This window comes from Somniosus microcephalus, chromosome 7, assembly GCF_052327205.1.
Source record: "Somniosus microcephalus isolate GS21.2 chromosome 7, FLI_Smic_1.0, whole genome shotgun sequence".
NCBI classification, from domain to species: domain Eukaryota; kingdom Metazoa; phylum Chordata; class Chondrichthyes; order Squaliformes; family Somniosidae; genus Somniosus; species Somniosus microcephalus.
In genome coordinates, this window is record NC_140993.1 from 7,673,168 (window position 1) to 7,690,352 (window position 17,185).

Sequence of the window (17,185 nt, forward strand, 5' to 3'; positions counted from 1 at the left end):
AATCAGAGTATTTTTTAAATGGTGAGAGATTGGGAAATGTTGGTGTTCAGAGGGACCTGGGTGTCCTTGTACACAAATCATTGAAAGTTAACATGCAGGTACAGCAAGCAATTAGGAAAGCAAATGGTATGTTGGCCTTTATTACAAGAGGATTTGAGTATAAGAGTAAAGACCTCTTACTGCAATTATATAGGGCCCTGGTGAGACCACACCTGGAGTATTGTGGACAGTTTTGGTCTCCTTACCTAAGGAAGGATATACTTGCCATAGAGGGAGTGCAGCGAAGGTTCACCAGACTGGTTCCTGGGATGGGGGGCTTGTCCTATGAGGAGAGATTGAGTAGACTAGGCCTATATTCTCTAGAGTTTAGAAGAATGAGAGTTGATCTCATTGAAACATACAAAATTCTTACAGGGCTTGGCAGGGTAGATGCAGGGAGGATGTTTTCCCCTGGCTGGGGAGTCTAGAACCAGGGGTCACAGTCTCAGAATAAGGGGTCGGCCATTTAGGACTGAGATGAGGAGAAATGTCTTCACTCAGAGGGTGGTGAATCTTTGGAATTCTCTACCCCAGAGGGCTGTGGAGGCTCAGTCGTTGAGTATATTCAAGACAGAGATCGATAGATTTTTGAATATTAAGGGAATCAAGGGATATGGGGATAGTGCAGGAAAGTGGAGATGAGGTCGATGATCAGCCGTGATCTTATTGAATGGCGGAGCAGGCTCGAGGGGCCGAATGGCCGACTCCTGCTCCGATTTCTTATTTACCCTATCAACTCCTTTAAACACCTCGATTAGATCACCCCTTAATCTTCTGTACTCGAGGGAATACAAGCCCAGTCTGTGCAAACTGTCCCATAATTTAACCTTTTAGCCCCGGTGTCAGTCTGGTGAGTCTGTGCTGCTCCCCCTCCGAGGCCAGTCTGTCCTTCCTGAGGCCCAGAACTGACCGCAGTGACTGCAGACGGGGCCTAACCAGAGCTCTGTGCAGCTGAAGCATCACTTCCTCCCCTTTGTATTCCAGCCCCGCTTGAGATAAAGCCCAACATTCAATTAACCGTTAAAATTGGGCCGTAATTTGCGGCCCCTATGGGTGTGTACGAGGTGTGTTATGCGGCCGTAAGGGCCACGCAAGTTCCGGGTTTAGGCATGCGAAGCGCATGTGTGAAATTTTCTTGACAGATCATCCGCATCCCCAGGAAAAGGGCATCCGCGGGCGGAGAGCTGGGCTATTTGCCCAACTTCTGCCCAGCGAAAGCCCGTGAAACTCTTACGCCGGTAAAATCAGGCGCAAGGCTTGCGTTTACCAGCGTAAGAGTTTCAAAATACATTAAAAAAAAAATTCAATCATTTATACATTAAAAAACCTGTGCGATAAGGTAAGTTTATTTTTAGCCCCTTTAAAACATTTAAATTTATCTTTTCAAATAAATAAATTTTTGTTTTAAATATTTAAACGGTATTTTAATTAATTTTGAATGTGTAATTTTTTAATTTGATGTGTACATGTATTTTTTGGGGTACATACAGAATCCCCATAGTATGAACAGGGACCCCCCTTCTTTCATTGGTTGGGCTGGCCCACGTGATCTTCGGGGGGCGTTTGCAAACCGCCTGCGCCCCCGGGATACGTGGGCCTCCGCCCGCGGGTACCCGAGAGGCCCAGGACCGCCAGTCTCCGGACCACCAGGTACGCCGGCATTTTATTTGCGGATCGGAGGCATTTCCTCGCGGGAAACCTCCGACCACAAATTCAGGGCCATTATTTCTGTAGCGGTCTTCCAGCTTTTAGTGATTTCTGTACTTGAACCCCTAAATCTCACCACTCCCCCCACAGTTTCCCAGCTTCTCACCATTTAGAAAATACTCTGATTTATCTTCCTTGGGTGGATGACCGCACACTTCCCCACATTGAGCTCCACATGCCACGGTTTTCTGACTTCCCCAGCTTCCAGAAGTTACTTTTGATCGATTTTAAGCCACAACTCAAGTTACACACCTTGATGAGCAAATCCTGCTCCTATATTCTGAATGGTTACAGTGACCTTCAATTTTTGCAAAGTGCCCGTTAGTTTCTCACTTCTACTATGAGGCTAAACGCTCTGGAATTGAGCAGCACTTTGGCGGTCAACTGAAATAGTCAGTTTCAGAGTCTCCGAGTGACCCCTCACCCCTCCTCCCACCCACAGCCAACTGGGGAGAGGGTCCCGATCTCAACTACCCTTTGTGTGGGAAAAATGCTTCCTGGCTTCACTCCTAAATCGCCTGGCTCTAATTTTAAGATTATCTCTCTCTCTCTCTCTCTCTCTGTGTTAGTGTCTGTCTGTCTCCCTCACTCTCTTGGCTCCCGGTTAAGCAGCGCCTCGATTTCAAAATTCTCATCCTTGTTTTCAAATTCCTCCATGGTCTCGTCCCTCCCTATCTCTGTAATCTCCTCCAGCCCCACAACCCCCCCCCGAGATCTCTGCGCTCCTCTAATTCTGCCCTCTTGAGCATCCCTGATTATAATCGCTCCACCATTGGTGGCCGTGCCTTCTGTTACCTGGGCCCTGAGCTCTGGAATTCCCTGCCTAAACCTCTCCGCCTCGCTACCTCTCCTTCCTCCTTTAAGACGCTCCTTAAAACCTACCTCTTTGACCAAGCTTTTGGTCACCTGTCCTAATTTATCCTTATGTGGCTCGGTGTCAATTTTTTTGTCTTAAAATATTCCTGTGAAGCACCTTGGGACGTTTTACTATGTTAAGGGTGCTATATAAATACAAGTTGTTGTTGGTGTCTCCCTCGCTCCCCGCTGGTGTCTCCCTCGCTCCCCGCTGGTGTCTCCCTCGCTCCCCGCTGGTGTCTCCCTCGCTCCCCGCTGGTGTCTCCCTCGCTCCCCGCTGGTGTCTCCCCGCTGGTGTCTCCCCGCTGGTGTCTCCCTCGCTCCCTGCTGGTGTCTCTCCCACCTGTAAGTGTCTGGAACTACAAGAGGTGTCTAAAACTCAAGTTAGTTCGGTAAGATGGGAAATAACAACAGCTCCGTGTCCTTGCCTCACAGGGACCTACGGGACGGTGTTTAAGGCAAAGAACAGGGAAACCCATGAAATTGTAGCACTGAAGAGGGTTCGTCTGGATGATGATGATGAGGTAAATAATGACTTTTAACGCCGCGCTATCACACGGGGCGTGCCCCCCACCTCGGTGTCACTGTAACCCCCACCCCCACCGTGTAACTGCCTGCAGCCGCTGTGAGTAACAACGTTTTTGTTCCCTTTCTCTCAGGGTGTCCCCAGTTCAGCCCTGCGAGAAATCTGCCTTCTGAAGGAGCTGAAACATAAAAATATTGTGAGGTAAGAGTGTTGTCAGTAGCAGGCGGTGCCTGCTCTGCAAATGTTAGTGTGTGTGGTTCGGTGACCCGGGGCGGTACAAAGGATTGAGTGTCTGAGGCACCGTTTTATTTTGGTGCAGTGCCGGGCTCAATCACACGAGGGCACCGGTGAGTAATGGAAACAGTCACTATCCCTATGCATAGAAACATAGAAGATAGGAGCAGGAGTAGGCCATTCGGCTCCTCGAGCCTGCTCCGCCATTCAATAAGATCATGGCTGATGTGGCCCCTGTGTTCAGGGGGCAGGGTTCAAGGGGCAGTGGGGATGAGGGAAGATTCAGGGGTCAGTGGTAGGCAAGGTTCAGGGAGCAGTGGGGGCTGAGGTAGGGTTCAGGAGTCATTGGGGCCTGGGCAAGGTTCAGTGGGACTGGGGCAGGTTTCGGGGAGCTCAGGGTATAGTTTGAGGGGCAGTGGGGTCGGCGCACATGGTTCAGTGGGGGTCGTTGGGTTCAGTGAGCAGTGGGGAAGGAGCTGGACAATGTTCAGGGGGCAGTGGAGGAGGGGCTGGGATCGGGGCAGTGGGGGAGGGGCTGGGATCGGGGACTGGGGGAGGGGCTGGGAGTGGGACAGTGGGGGAGGGGCTGGGAGTGGGACAGTGGGGGAGAGGCTGGGATCGGGGCAGTGGGGGAGGGGCTGGGACCGGGGCAGTGGGGGAGGGCTGGGATCGGGGACTGGGGGAGGGGCTGGGAGTGGGACAGTGGGGGAGGGGCTGGGACCGGGGCAGTGGAGGAGGGGCTGGGATCGGGGCAGTGGAGGAGGGGCTGGGATCGGGGATTGGGGGAGGGGCTGGGATCGGGGTAGTGGGGGAGGGGGCTGGGATCGGGGACTGGGGGAGGGGCTGGGATTGGGGGCTGGGAGTGGGACAGTGGGGGAGGGGCTGGGATCTGGGCAGTGGGGGAGGGGCTGGGATCGGCGCAGTGGGGGGGAGGGGCTGGGATCGGGGCAGTGGGGGAGGCTGGGATCTGGGCAGTGGGGGGAGGGGCTGGGATCGGGGCAGTGGGGGGAGGGGCTGGGGGAGGGGCTGGGATCGGGGACTGGGGGAGGGGCTGGGAGTGGGACAGTGGGGGAGGGGCTGGGATCTGGGCAGTGGGGGAGGGGCTGGGATCGGGGACTGGGGGAGGGGCTGGGATCGGGGCAGTGGGGGGAGGGGCTGGGATCGGGGCAGTAGGGGAGGGGCTGGGATCTGGGCAGTAGGGGAGGGGCTGGGATCTGGGCAGTAGGGGAAGGGCTGGGATCTGGGCAGTGGGGGGAGGGGCTGGGATCGGTGACTGGGGGAGGGGCTGGGAGTGGGACAGTGGGGGAGGGGCTGGGATCGGGGCAGTGGGGGAGGGGCTGGGAGTGGGACAGTGGGGGAGGGGCTGGGATCGGGGACTGGGGGAGGGGCTGGGAGTGGGACAGTGGGGGAGGGGCTGGGATCGGGGCAGTGGGGGAGGGGCTGGGAATGGGACAGTGGGGGAGGGGCTGGGATCGGGACAGTGGGGGAGGGGCTGGGATCGGGGGCTGGGGGAGGGGCTGGGATCTGGGGGAGGGGCTGGGATCTGGGCAGTGGGGGGAGGGGCTGGATCGGGGCAGTGGGGGGAGGGGCTGGGATCGGGGCAGTGGGGGAGGGGCTGGGATCGGCGCAGTGGGGGAGGGGCTGGGATCTGGGCAGTGGGGGAGGGGCTGGGACCTGGGCAGCGGGGGGAGGGGCTGGGATCTGGGCAGTGGGGGAGGGACTGGGGGAGGGGCTGGGATTGTGGACTGGGGGAGGGGCTGGGATCGGGGCAGTGGGGGGAGGGTTGGACCGGGTTTGGGGGAGGGGCTGGGACCGGGGCAGTGGGGGAGGGGCTGGGATCGGGGCAGTGGGGCGGGGCTGGACCGGGTTTGGGGGCTCGGGGCTGGGATCTGGGCAGTGGGGCGGGGCTGGACCGGGTTTGGGGGAGGGGCTGGGATCTGGGCAGTGGGGCGGGGCTGGACCGGGTTTGGGGGAGGGGCTGGGATCTGGGCAGTGGGGCGGGGCGGGGCTGGACCGGGTTTGGGGGCTCGGGGCTGGGATCGGGACAGTTGGGGAGGGGCTGGGATCTGGGCAGTGGGGGAGGGGCTGGGATCTGGGCAGTGGGGGAGGGTTGGACCGGGTTTGGGGGCTCGGGGCTGGGATCTGGGCAGTGGGGCGGGGCTGGACCGGGTTTGGGGGCTCGGGGCTGGGATCGGGGGGAGGTGGAGTCTCTTATCATTAGTATTGATCCAGTTGTGTAAAAGCTGGGAACAGGAGTCGGGCCCAGAACTATCCTCCCTTTCATGACTGATGGGCACATTATTGAAACATTCATTGCTCTGCCAGAGGTTTGGGATCTGATTTGTATTTTCCTTCCCTCCGCATTAACGAGATTGATTCCTGGGATGGCGGGACTGTCGTATGAGAAGAGATTGAGTAAACTAGGCCTGTATTCCCTTGAATTCAGAAGAATGAGGGGATCACATTGAAGCATACAAAATTATTACAGAGCTTGATAGGGTGGATGCTGGGAGAATGTTTCCCTTGGCTGGGGAGCCTAGAACCAGGGGCCACAGCCTCAGGATAAAGGAGAGGCCATTGAGGACTGAGATGAGAAGAAATTTCTTCACACAGAGGGTGGTGAATCTTTGGAATTCTCTACCCCAGAGGGCTGTGGAGGCTCAGTCATTGTGTATATTCAAAACAGAAGTCGATAGATTTCTGACTAGTAAGGGCATCAAGGGATATGGCGATAGGGCCGGTGAATGGAGTGAGGCAGAAGATCAGCCATAAACTTACATAGAAGATAGCAGGAGTAGGCCATTCGGCCCCTCGAGCCTGTTCCGCCATTCAATGCGATCATGGCTGATCATCTAAATTCAGTACCCTGTCCCTGCTTTCTCCCCATATCCCTTGATCCCTTTAGCCTTAAGAAATATATCTAACTCCTTCTTGAATATATTTAATAAGTTGGCCTCAACTGCCTTGTGTGGTAGAGAATTCCACAGGTTCACCACTCTCTGGGTGAAGAAATTCCTTCTCATCTCGGTCCTAAATGGCTTACCCCTTATCCTTAGACTGTGACCCCTGGTTCTGGACTCCCCCGCCATCGGGAACATCCTTCCTGCATCTAGTCTGTCTAGTCCTGTTAGAATTTTATAAGTTTCAATGAGATCCTCTCTCATTCTTCTAAACTCTAGCGAATATAAGCCTAGTCGACTCAATCTCTCTTCATATGTCATTCCTGCCATCCCAGGTATCAGTCTGGTGAATCTTCGCTGCACTCCCTCCATGGCAAGAACATCCTTCCTCAGATAAGGCAACCAAAACTGCACACAATACTCAAGGTGTGGTCTCACCAAGGCCCTGTACAACTGCAGCAAGACATCCTTGCTCCTGTACTCAAATCCTCTTGCTATGAAGGCCAACATACCATTTGCCTTCTTAACCGCCTGCTGCACCTGCATGCTTACCTTCAGCGACTGGTGCACAAGGACACCCAGGTCTCGTTTCACTTCCCCTTTTCCCGATCTATTGCCGTTCAAATAATAATCTGTCTTCCTGTTTTTGCCACCAAAGTGGATAACCTCGCATTTATCCACGTTATATTGCATCTGCCCAATCACCCAACCTGTCCAAATCATGCTGGAGATTCTCTGCATCCTCCTCACAGCACACACGCCCACCCACCTTTTTGTCGTCTGCAAACTTGGCGATATTACATCTAGTTCCCTCGTCTAGATCATTAATATATATTGTGAATAGCTGGGGTCCTATGACCGATCCTTGCGGTACCCCACTAGTCACTGCCTGCCACTCGGAAAAAGACCCGTTTATTCCAACTCTTTGCTTCCTGTCTGCCAACCAGTTCTCTATCCAAGTCAGTACCTTACCCCCAATCCCATGTGCCTTAACTTTACACGCTAATCTCTTATGCGGGAGCTTCTCGAAAGCCTTCTGAAAGTCCAAATACACCACATCCACTGATTCTCACTTATCTATTCTACCAGTTACATCCTCAAAAAATTCCAGTAGATTAGTCAAGCACGATTTACCTTTTGTAAATCCATGTTGACTTTGTCCGATCCCGTCGCTGTTTTCCAAGTGCTCTGCTATTACATCAAAGAGCCGAATGGCCTCCTCCTATCTCTTATGTTCTTATGTTCTCCAAAGGCTACACGATGTTCTACACAGCGATAAGAAGCTGACCCTCGTCTTCGAGTATTGTGACCAGGTAACTACAGATCCCTGCATCAGCCTCCGTCTCCAACACAGAGTAAGACAGCAAGGTACAGGCTGGGATCTAATCGAGGGGTTTGGGTGGTTTATATATAGAATAACAGGCATCCGGGAGTTAGTTACAGGCCTGAATCTAATCGAGGGGTTCGGGTGGTTTATATTTAGAATAAAAGATACCCGGGAGTGAGTTACAGGCTGGAATCTAATCGAGGGGTTCGGGGGGTTTATATATAGAATAACAGGCATCCGGGAGTGAGTTACAGGCCTGAATCTAATCGAGGGGTTCGGGTGGTTTATTTATAGAATAAAAGATACCCGGGAGTGAGTTACAGGCTGGAATCTAATCGAGAGGTTCGGGGGGTTTATATATAGAATAACAGGTACCCGGGTGTGAGTTACAGGCTGGAATCTAATCGAGGAGTTCGGGTGGTTTATATATAGAATACCGGATAGCCGGGAGTGAGTTACAGGCTGGAATCTAATCGAGGGGTTCGGGTGGTTTATATATAGAATAAAAGATACCCGGGAGTGAGTTACAGGCTGGAATCTAATCGAGGGGTTCGGGGTGGCTTATATATAGAATAACAGATACCCGGGAGTGAGTTACAGGCTGGAATCTAATCGGGGGTTCGGGGGGTTTATATATAGAATAACAGGTACCCGGGAGTGAGTTACAGGCTGGAATCTAATCGGGGGTTCGGGGGGGTTTATATATAGAATAACAGGTACCCGGTTGTGAGTTACAGGCTGGAATCTAATTGGGGGTTCGGGGGGTTTATATATAGAATAACAGGTACCCGGTTGTGAGTTACAGGCTGGAAACTCACTGGTGTCTGTACCTGGCCACTTTACAGTTTGATTTTTGTTTCAGGATTTGAAGAAATATTTTGACAGCTGTAATGGAGACCTGGATCCTGAGATTGTGAAGGTAAATGCAGTTACCCTTAAGTCTGTTGGGAGCCCAATGTCTCCTACATACAGGTACACTGTCCCATCAAGCACTCCCAGGGCAGGTACAGCACGGGTTAGATACAGAGTAAAGCTCCCTCTACACTGTCCCAACAAACACTCCCAGGGCAGGTACAGCACGGGTTAGATACAGAGTAAAGCTCCCTCTACACTGTCCCATCAAACACTCTCAGGGCAGGTACAGCACGGGTTAGATACAGAGTAAAGCTCCCTCTAGTGATTGGCTATGATAAATTGACCCTTAGTGTTAGGGTGATTAAATACGTGGGGTTACGGGGATAGGGTGGGATATGTGTTGGTGTAGGGGTTACGGGATCGGGTGGGATATGTGTCGGGTGCAGGCTCGATGGGCCGAAATGGCCTCTATCTGCACTGTGGGGTTTCTGTGATTCTGTGATAGTGTCCAATCAAACACTCCAGGGCAGGTACAGCATGGGTTAGATGCAGAGTTAAGCTCCCTCTACACTGTCCCATCAACACTCCCAGGGCAGGTATAGCAGGGATTAGATACAGAGTAGAGCTCCCTCTACACTGTCCCCATCAAACACTCCCAGGGCAGGTACAGCATGGGTTAGATACAGAGTAAAGCTCCCTCTACACTGTCCATCAAACATTCCCAGGGCAGGTACAGCGCGGGTTAGATACAGAGTAAAGCTCCCTCTACACGGTCCCATCAAACACTCCCAGGGCAGGTACAGCACGGGTTAGATACAGAGTAAAGCTCCCTCTACACTGTCCCATCAAACACTCCCAGGGCAGGTACAGCACGGGTTAGATACAGAGTAAAGCTCCCTCTACACTGTCCCATCAAACACTCCCAGGGCAGGTACAGCACGGGTTAGATACAGAGTAAAGCTCCCTCTACACTGTCCCATCAAACACTCCCAGGGCAGGTACAGCACGGGTTAGATACAGAGTAAAGCTCCCTCTACACTGTCCCATCAAACACTCCCAGGGCAGGTACAGCACGGGTTAGATACAGAGTAAAGCTCCCTCTACACTGTCCCATCAAACACTCCCCAGGGCAGGTACAGCACGGGTTAGATACAGAGTAAAGCTCCCTCTACACTGTCCCATCAAACACTCCCAGGGCAGGTACAGCACGGGTTAGATACAGAGTAAAGCTCCATCTGCACTGTCCCATCAAACACTCCAGGGCAGACGCGTGTCTCGATAATCTGTTTGTTTCTCTTGTTCACTTCCTACAGTCATTTATGTATCAGTTACTGAAGGGCTTGGCGTTCTGTCACAGCAGGAATGTGCTGCACAGGGACTTGAAACCACAGAATCTCCTGATCAACAGGGTGAGTCTGAGAGTGCCAACAGAGAACCACAGGGTAAGTCATTGGAGCCCGAGAGAGACCCTTGGGGACATACCCAGACCCTGAGACCCTTGGGGAGATTCCCAGACCCGGAGACCCTCGGGGGAGATTTTCAGACCCGGAGACCCTCGGGGGAGACTCCCAGACCCGGAGACTGCCCCTCGGGGGAGGACTCCCAGACCCGGAGAACCCCCTCGGGGGGACTCCCAGACCCGGAGACCCCCCCTCGGGGGAGACTCCCAGACCCGAAGACCCCCCTCGGGGGAGACTCCCAGACCCGGAGACCCCCCTCGGGGGAGACTCCCAGACCCGGAGACGACCCCTCCTCGGGGAAGACTCCCAGAGCCGGAGACACCACCTCGGGGGAGACTCCCAGACCCGAAGACCCCCCCTCGGGGGAGACTCCCAGACCCGGAGACCCCCCCCCCCTCGGGGGAGACTCCCAGACCCGGAGGACCCCCCCTCGGGGGAGACTCCCAGACCCGGAGACGACCCCTCCTCGGGGAAGACTCCAGAGCCGGAGACACCCCTCGGGGGAGACTCCCAGACCCGGAGACCCTCGGGGAGATTCCCAGACCTGAGAGAGACCCTAAGGTGCTGTCTAGTCTGGAGCAGATCATTGAGTGAGGGGAGTGGGGGGGTGTACACTTAGTCTGGGAGGGATCGCGAGAGGGAGGGGTACACCTAGTCTGGGAGGGATCTCGAGAGGGAGGGGTACACCTAGTCTGGGAGGGATCTCGAGAGGGAGGGGTACACCTAGTCTGGGAGGGATCTCGAGAGGGAGGGGTACACCTAGTCTGGGAGGGATCTCGAGAGGGAGGGGTACACCTAGTCTGGGAGACCCTTAGGGTTAGTCAGGAGAGCCTGCGAGCTGTGGTTGTGATACTTGTGCGTGCCTCATGTATTCACTATGGCTGGGATTTAAAAGAGTGCACAGGCTGTGCTCCGCCCTTCTCCCTACACACTCCTCTTGTTTCTTTCCTGCCTACACAGAACGGGGAGCTGAAGCTGGCGGACTTTGGGCTGGCTCGGGCCTTTGGCATCCCTGTCCGATGTTACTCTGCAGAGGTAGGGGAGCAATTTAAATTACCCTCATAGAGTCGCTCTGCCACTGCTAAACTCGCGTGGGGTCGGAGAGTTAAAAACCTGGGTACGGATCCTGTAGTCTTGACCAGCCACTGGAATTATGCCCGAAAGGCCTTTCTTAATTGGTGAGGCGGGGCAGAGTGGCATCAGTCTAGCCGCCCTTGCTGAGTTGATCCTGTGTCACCCGATATCCCCACACCCCCACCGTTCATTAGGGGTGAGGAATGGGGAATTTCCCCCTCCTAGCCCAGTCTCCAAGGCACTGTTGGCTCCGGGAAGTGGTGGGGCGGTTGATTGACGTGTGTCACCCAAGAAGGGAACTAGCAATGGACCAAATGGAAGGCCAGTGACGACACTAGATCCTCATCTCTTCACCCAACAACTTGGGTGTTGGCCATGGCTCAGTGGGTAACGCTTTCACTTCTGAGTCAGAAAGATGTTGGTTCAAGTCTCACTCCAGAGACTTGAGCACAGAATCTAGGCTGACACTCCATTGTAGTACTGAGGGAGTGCCGCACTGTCGGAGGGGCAGTACTGAGGGAGTGCTGCACTGTCGGAGGGGCAGTAGTGAGGGAGCGCTGCACTGTCGGAGGGGCAGTACTGAGGGAGCGCTGCACTGTCGGAGGGGCAGTACTGAGGGAGCGCTGCACTGTCGGAGGGGCAGTACTGAGGGAGCGCCGCACTGTCGGAGGGGCAATACTGAGGGAGCGCTGCACTGTCGGAGGGGCAGTACTGAGGGAGCGCTGCACTGTCGGAGGGTCAGTACTGAGGGAGCGCCGCACTGTCGGAGGGGCAGTACTGAGGGAGTGCAGCACTGTCGGAGGGGCAGTACTGAGGGAGTGCCGCACTGTCGGAGGGGCAGTGCTGAGGGAGCGCCGCACTGTCGGAGGGGCAGTACTGAGGGAGCGCCGCACTGTCGGAGGGCCAGTACTGAGGGAGCGCCGCACTGTCGGAGGGGCAGTACTGAGGGAGCGCCGCACTGTCGGAGGGGCAGTACTGAGGGAGCGCCACACTGTTGGAGGTGCCTTCTTTCGAATGAGGTGCTAAACCGAGGCCCCGTCTGCCCTCTCAGGTGGATGTAAAGTATCCCGCGCCGTTATTCGAAGTGGTGCAGGGGAGTTCTCTCCCGGTGTCCTTGGGCCAACATTTATTCCTCAATCAACATCACTGAAAACAGATGATCTAGTCACAGTTGCAGATGGTATCTTGCTGTGTGCCGCAGCCCCGATACCAATCGCTTGGCATGGGTGAGCTTCACAGAGCAGGTTCGCTGATGCTGTGCAGGGTGGGTGCGAATGTGTCGCTATTAATGACCTGAGGCTGCTGTTGTTTAACCTGTCCTTTGCCCATTGCAGGTGGTGACACTGTGGTATCGCCCCCCAGATGTGCTGTTCGGCGCCAAACTTTACTCGACTTCCATAGACATGTGGTCGGCTGGCTGCATATTTGCAGGTAATTCAAAGATGTGATGGAACGACAAGATTACCCCGCCCCCCCCCCCCCCCCCCCCCCCCAAACAGATGAATCAACTGCCCTCGCCCATTGTAGGACTGAAACGGTTACCCTTAGATACTGAAGCAGTCCATGCCCGCATGCAGCAAGACCTGGACGACATTCAGGCTTGGGCTGATAAGTGGCAAGTAACATTCTCACCACACAAGTGCCAGGCAATGACTATCTCCAACAAGCAAGAGTTTTACCACCGTCCATTGAAATTCAACGGCATTACCATCGCTGAATCCCCCACCATCAACATCCTGGGGGTCACCATTGACCAGAAACTTAACTGGACCAGCCACATAAATACTATGGCTACAAGAGCAGGTCAGAGGTTGGGTATTCTGCGGCGAGTATCTCACCTCCTGACTCCCCAAAGCCTTTCCACCATCTACAAGGCACAAGTAAGGAGTGTGATGGAATACTCTCCACTTGCCTGGATGAGTGCAGCTCCAACAACACTCAAGAAGCTCGACACCATCCAGGACAAAGCAGCCCGCTTGATTGGCGCCCCATCCACCACCTTAAACATTCACTCCCTCCACCACCGTGGCTGCAGTGTGTACCATCTACAAGATGCACTGCAGCAACTCGCCAAGGCTTCTTCAGCAGCACCTCCCAAACCCGCGACCTCTTCCACCTAGAAGGACAAGGGCAGCAGGCTCATGGGAACACCACCACCTCCAAGTTCCCCTCCAAGTCACACACCATCATGACTTGGAAATATATCGTTGATCCTTCATCGTCGCTGGGTCAAAATCCTGGAACTCCCTCCCTAACAGCACTGTGGGAGTACCTTCACCACACGGACTGCAGCGGTTCAAGAAAACGGCTCACCACCACCTTCTCCAGGGGCAACTAGGGATGGGCAATAAATGCTGGCTTTGTCAGCGACGCCCACATCCCATAAATGAATAAAAAAAAGTGCAGAAGCAGGGGGAGGCAGGTCCAATCCCCAGCCTATGTTGAGTCTGCTGATCTGAGCTAGTTGTTGCTTTCGGCCTCAGGACCTCTCGGTTGGGGAAAGTCAGCCGTGGGTCCAGCTCCTGATCAGTGACCACTCAACGTGCACAGACATCATTGTACAGTTTGGGCAAGTCTAGCATTAACGGTTATCCCCTAACCGGCGTATCGACCCCTGGAAATCATGTGGGCTGGCCACTATGTTCCCCTGACTTAGGCCCCAGCTGGAGTATTGTGTCCCATTCTGGGCACCACATTTTAGGAAGGATATCAAGGCCTTGGAGAGGGTGCAGAGGAGATTTACTAGAATGGTTCCAGGGATGAGGGACTTCAGTTACGTGGAGAGACTGGAGAAGCTGGGACTATTCTCCTTAGAGCAGAGAAGGTGAAGGGGCGGTGTTTAACATTTTGAAGGGTTTGATAGAGTAACTAAGGAGAAACTGTTACCAGTGGCAGGAGGGTCGGTAACCAGAGGACACAGAGTGAAGATAATTGGCAAAAGAACCAGAGGGGAGAAGAGGAGAAACATTTTTATGCAGCGAGTTATGATCCGGAACGCGCTGCCTGAAAGGGCGGTGGAAGCAGATTCAATAATAAGTTTCAAAAGGGAGTTGGATAAATACTTGAAAAGGAGAAATTTGCAGGGCTGTGGAGAAAGAGCAGGGGGGAGTGGGACTAATCGGAGAGCTCGTTCAAAGAGCCGGCACAGGCACGATGGGCCGAATGCCCTCCTGCGCTGTATCAGTCTGTGAAATAAATTAAATGTAACCCCAGGGTAAAGCTAAACAGTTTTGAATAATACAGTGAGACACACTCTGGGAGGGGGAAAGCACATACAAACAACCATCAGCTTTTAATCTGATGGGTTGTCACTGCGAGTACAACACTTAAATAATAAAAACTGTGTAAGTCCTCACGGGATTAAAATGCCCTTTATTAGTTTGTGTTCCTTACGCAGTTTGAGAAGCGATTGTATTTTTGGATGAAAGGCTCTTGCTTAGACCTCCCCAATGCAGCGTTCCACTAACAAACACACTTTCCCTTCCAGAGTTAGCAAATGCAGGAAGGCCGCTGTTTCCTGGGAATGATGTCGACGACCAGTTGAAGAGGATTTTCCGATATCCTTTTTAAATCCTGTGCTTTCAGCTGTGTGGAGGATTTCAACAACAGCACTCTGCATTTATATAGCACCGTTATTGTACAAAACATCCCGAGGCCAAGCCTTGGGAAGGGATGTTGGCAAAGGTGACGGATGGTCAAAATAGGATTTGAGATGGTTTTTAAAGGAGGGTCGAGAGGTGGCGGGTTTAAGAAGGGAGTTCCAGAAAGTAGGGCAACGCGACTGAAAGCTCAGTCACCAGTGTTAGGGCGAAGGGGTGAGGTGCAGAGGTTGGGGGAAGGGTGCAGAGGTTGGGGGGGGGGGGTGTATGACTGGGGGAAGGGTGCAGAGGTTGCGGGGGGGGGTGTATGGCTGGGGGAAGGGTGCAGAGGTTGGGGGGGGATGTATGGCTGGGGGAAGGGTGCAGAGGTTGGGGGGGGGATGTATGGCTGGGGGAAGGGTGCAGAGGTTGGGGGGGGTGTATGGCTGGGGGAAGGGTGCAGAGGTTGGGGGGGGATGTATGGCTGGGGGAGGGGTGCAGAGGTTGGGGGGGGATGTATGGCTGGGGGAAGGGTGCAGAGGTTGGGGGGGGGTGCAGAGGTTGGGGGGGGATGTATGGCTGGGGGAAGGGTGCAGAGGTTGGGGGGGGGTGTATGGCTGGGGGAAGGGTGCAGAGGTTGGGGAGGGGGGATGTATGGCTGGGGGAAGGGTGCAGAGGTTGGGGGGGGGGTGTATGGCTGGGGGAAGGGTGCAGAGGTTGGGGGGGGATGTATGGCTGGGGGAAGGGTGCAGAGGTTGGGGGGGGATGTATGGCTGGGGAAAGGGTGCAGAGGTTGGGGGGGGGTGTATGGCTGGGGGAAGGGTGCAGAGGTTGGGGGGGGATGTATGGCTGGGGGAAGGGTGCAGAGGTTGGGGGGGGATGTATGACTGGGGGAAGGGTGCAGAGGTTGGGGAGGATGTATGGCTGGGGGAAGGAGTGCAGAGGTTGGGGAGGGGGGATGTATGGCTGGGGGAAGGGTGCAGAGGTTGGGGAGGGGGGATGTATGGCTGGGGGAAGGGTGCAGAGGTTGGGGGGGGATGTATGGCTGGGGGAAGGGTGCAGAGGTTGGGGGGGATGTATGGCTGGGGGAAGGAGTGCAGAGGTTGGGGAGGGGGGATGTATGGCTGGGGGAAGGAGTGCAGAGGTTGGGGAGGGGGGATGTATGGCTGGGGGAAGGGTGCAGAGGTTGGGGGGGAGATGTATGACTGGGGGAAGGGTGCAGAGGTTGGGGGGGGTGTATGGCTGGGGGAAGGGTGCAGAGGTTGGGGGGGATGTCTGGCTGGGGGAAGGGTGCAGAGGTTGGGGAGGGGGGATGTATGGCTGGGGGAAGGAGTGCAGAGGTTGGGGAGGGGGGATGTATGGCTGGGGGAAGGGTGCAGAGGTTGGGGAGGGGGGATGTATGGCTGGGGGAAGGGTGCAGAGGTTGGGGGGGATGTATGGCTGGGGGAAGGGTGCAGAGGTTGGGGGGGATGTATGGCTGGGGGAAGGAGTGCAGAGGTTGGGGAGGGGGGATGTATGGCTGGGGGAAGGGTGCAGAGGTTGGGGAGGGGGATGTATGGCTGGGGGAAGGAGTGCAGAGGTTGGGGGGGATGTATGGCTGGGGGAAGGGTGCAGGGGTTGGGGAGGGGGTATGTATGGCTGGGGGAAGGGTGCAGAGGTTGGGGAGGGGGGATGTATGGCTGGGGGAAGGGTGCAGAGGTTGGGGTGGGGGATGTATGGCTGGGGGAAGGAGTGCAGAGGTTGGGGGGGATGTATGGCTGGGGGAAGGGTGCAGGGGTTGGGGAGGGGGGATGTATGGCTGGGGGAAGGGTGCAGGGGTTGGGGAGGGGGGATGTATGGCTGGGGGAAGGGTGCAGAGGTTGGGGTGGGTGTATGACTGGGGGAAGGGTGCAGAGGTTGGGGTGGGGGATGTATGGCTGGGGGAAGGGTGCAGAGGTTGGGGTGGGGGATGTATGGCTGGGGGAAGGGTGCAGAGGTTGGGGGGGTGTATGACTGGGGGAAGGGTGCAGAGGTTGGGGTGGGGGATGTATGGCTGGGGGAAGGGTGCAGAGGTTGGGGGGGAGATGTATGGCTGGGGGAAGGGTGCAGAGGTTGGGGGGGGGTGTATGACTGGGGGAAGGGTGCAGAGGTTGGGGTGGGGGATGTATGGCTGGGGGAAGGGTGCAGAGGTTGGGGAGGGGGGATGTATGGCTGGGGGAAGGGTGCAGAGGTTGGGGGGGGATGTATGGCTGGGGGAAGGGTGCAGAGGTTGGGGGGGGATGTATGGCTGGGGGAAGGGTGCAGAGGTTGGGGGGGGTGTATGGCTGGGGGAAGGGTGCAGAGGTTGGGGGGGGATGTATGACTGGGGGAAGGGTGCAGAGGTTGGGGGGGGATGTATGACGGGGAAGGAGTGCAGAGGTTGGGGGGGATGTATGACTGGGGGAAGGGTGCAGAGGTTGGGGAGGGGGATGTATGGCTGGGGGAAGGGTGCAGAGGTTGGGGGGGATGTATGGCTGGGGGAAGGGTGCAGAGGTTGGGGAGGGGGGATGTATGGCTGGGGGAAGGAGTGCAGAGGTTGGGGAGGGGGGATGTATGGCTGGGGGAAGGAGTGCAGAGGTTGGGGAGGGGGGATGTATGGCTGGGGGAAGGGT

The 17,185-nt window shown here is 55.4% G+C and overlaps 1 protein-coding gene across 1 annotated transcript in view; it reads left to right on the forward strand.

The window, feature by feature from the left end:
- The window catches only part of cdk5 (cyclin dependent kinase 5), a 47,593-nt gene that overhangs the window by 12,906 nt on the left and 17,502 nt on the right, over positions 1 to 17,185 (forward strand). Inside the window, exons 2-9 of the mRNA XM_085992199.1 lie at positions 3,037 to 3,125; positions 3,261 to 3,328; positions 7,514 to 7,574; positions 8,451 to 8,507; positions 9,757 to 9,852; positions 10,864 to 10,938; positions 12,312 to 12,408; positions 14,465 to 14,534. Of these exons, the coding sequence (XP_085848325.1) occupies positions 3,037 to 3,125; positions 3,261 to 3,328; positions 7,514 to 7,574; positions 8,451 to 8,507; positions 9,757 to 9,852; positions 10,864 to 10,938; positions 12,312 to 12,408; positions 14,465 to 14,534 (613 nt within the window). The remainder of the gene's footprint in view (positions 1 to 3,036; positions 3,126 to 3,260; positions 3,329 to 7,513; positions 7,575 to 8,450; positions 8,508 to 9,756; positions 9,853 to 10,863; positions 10,939 to 12,311; positions 12,409 to 14,464; positions 14,535 to 17,185) is intronic.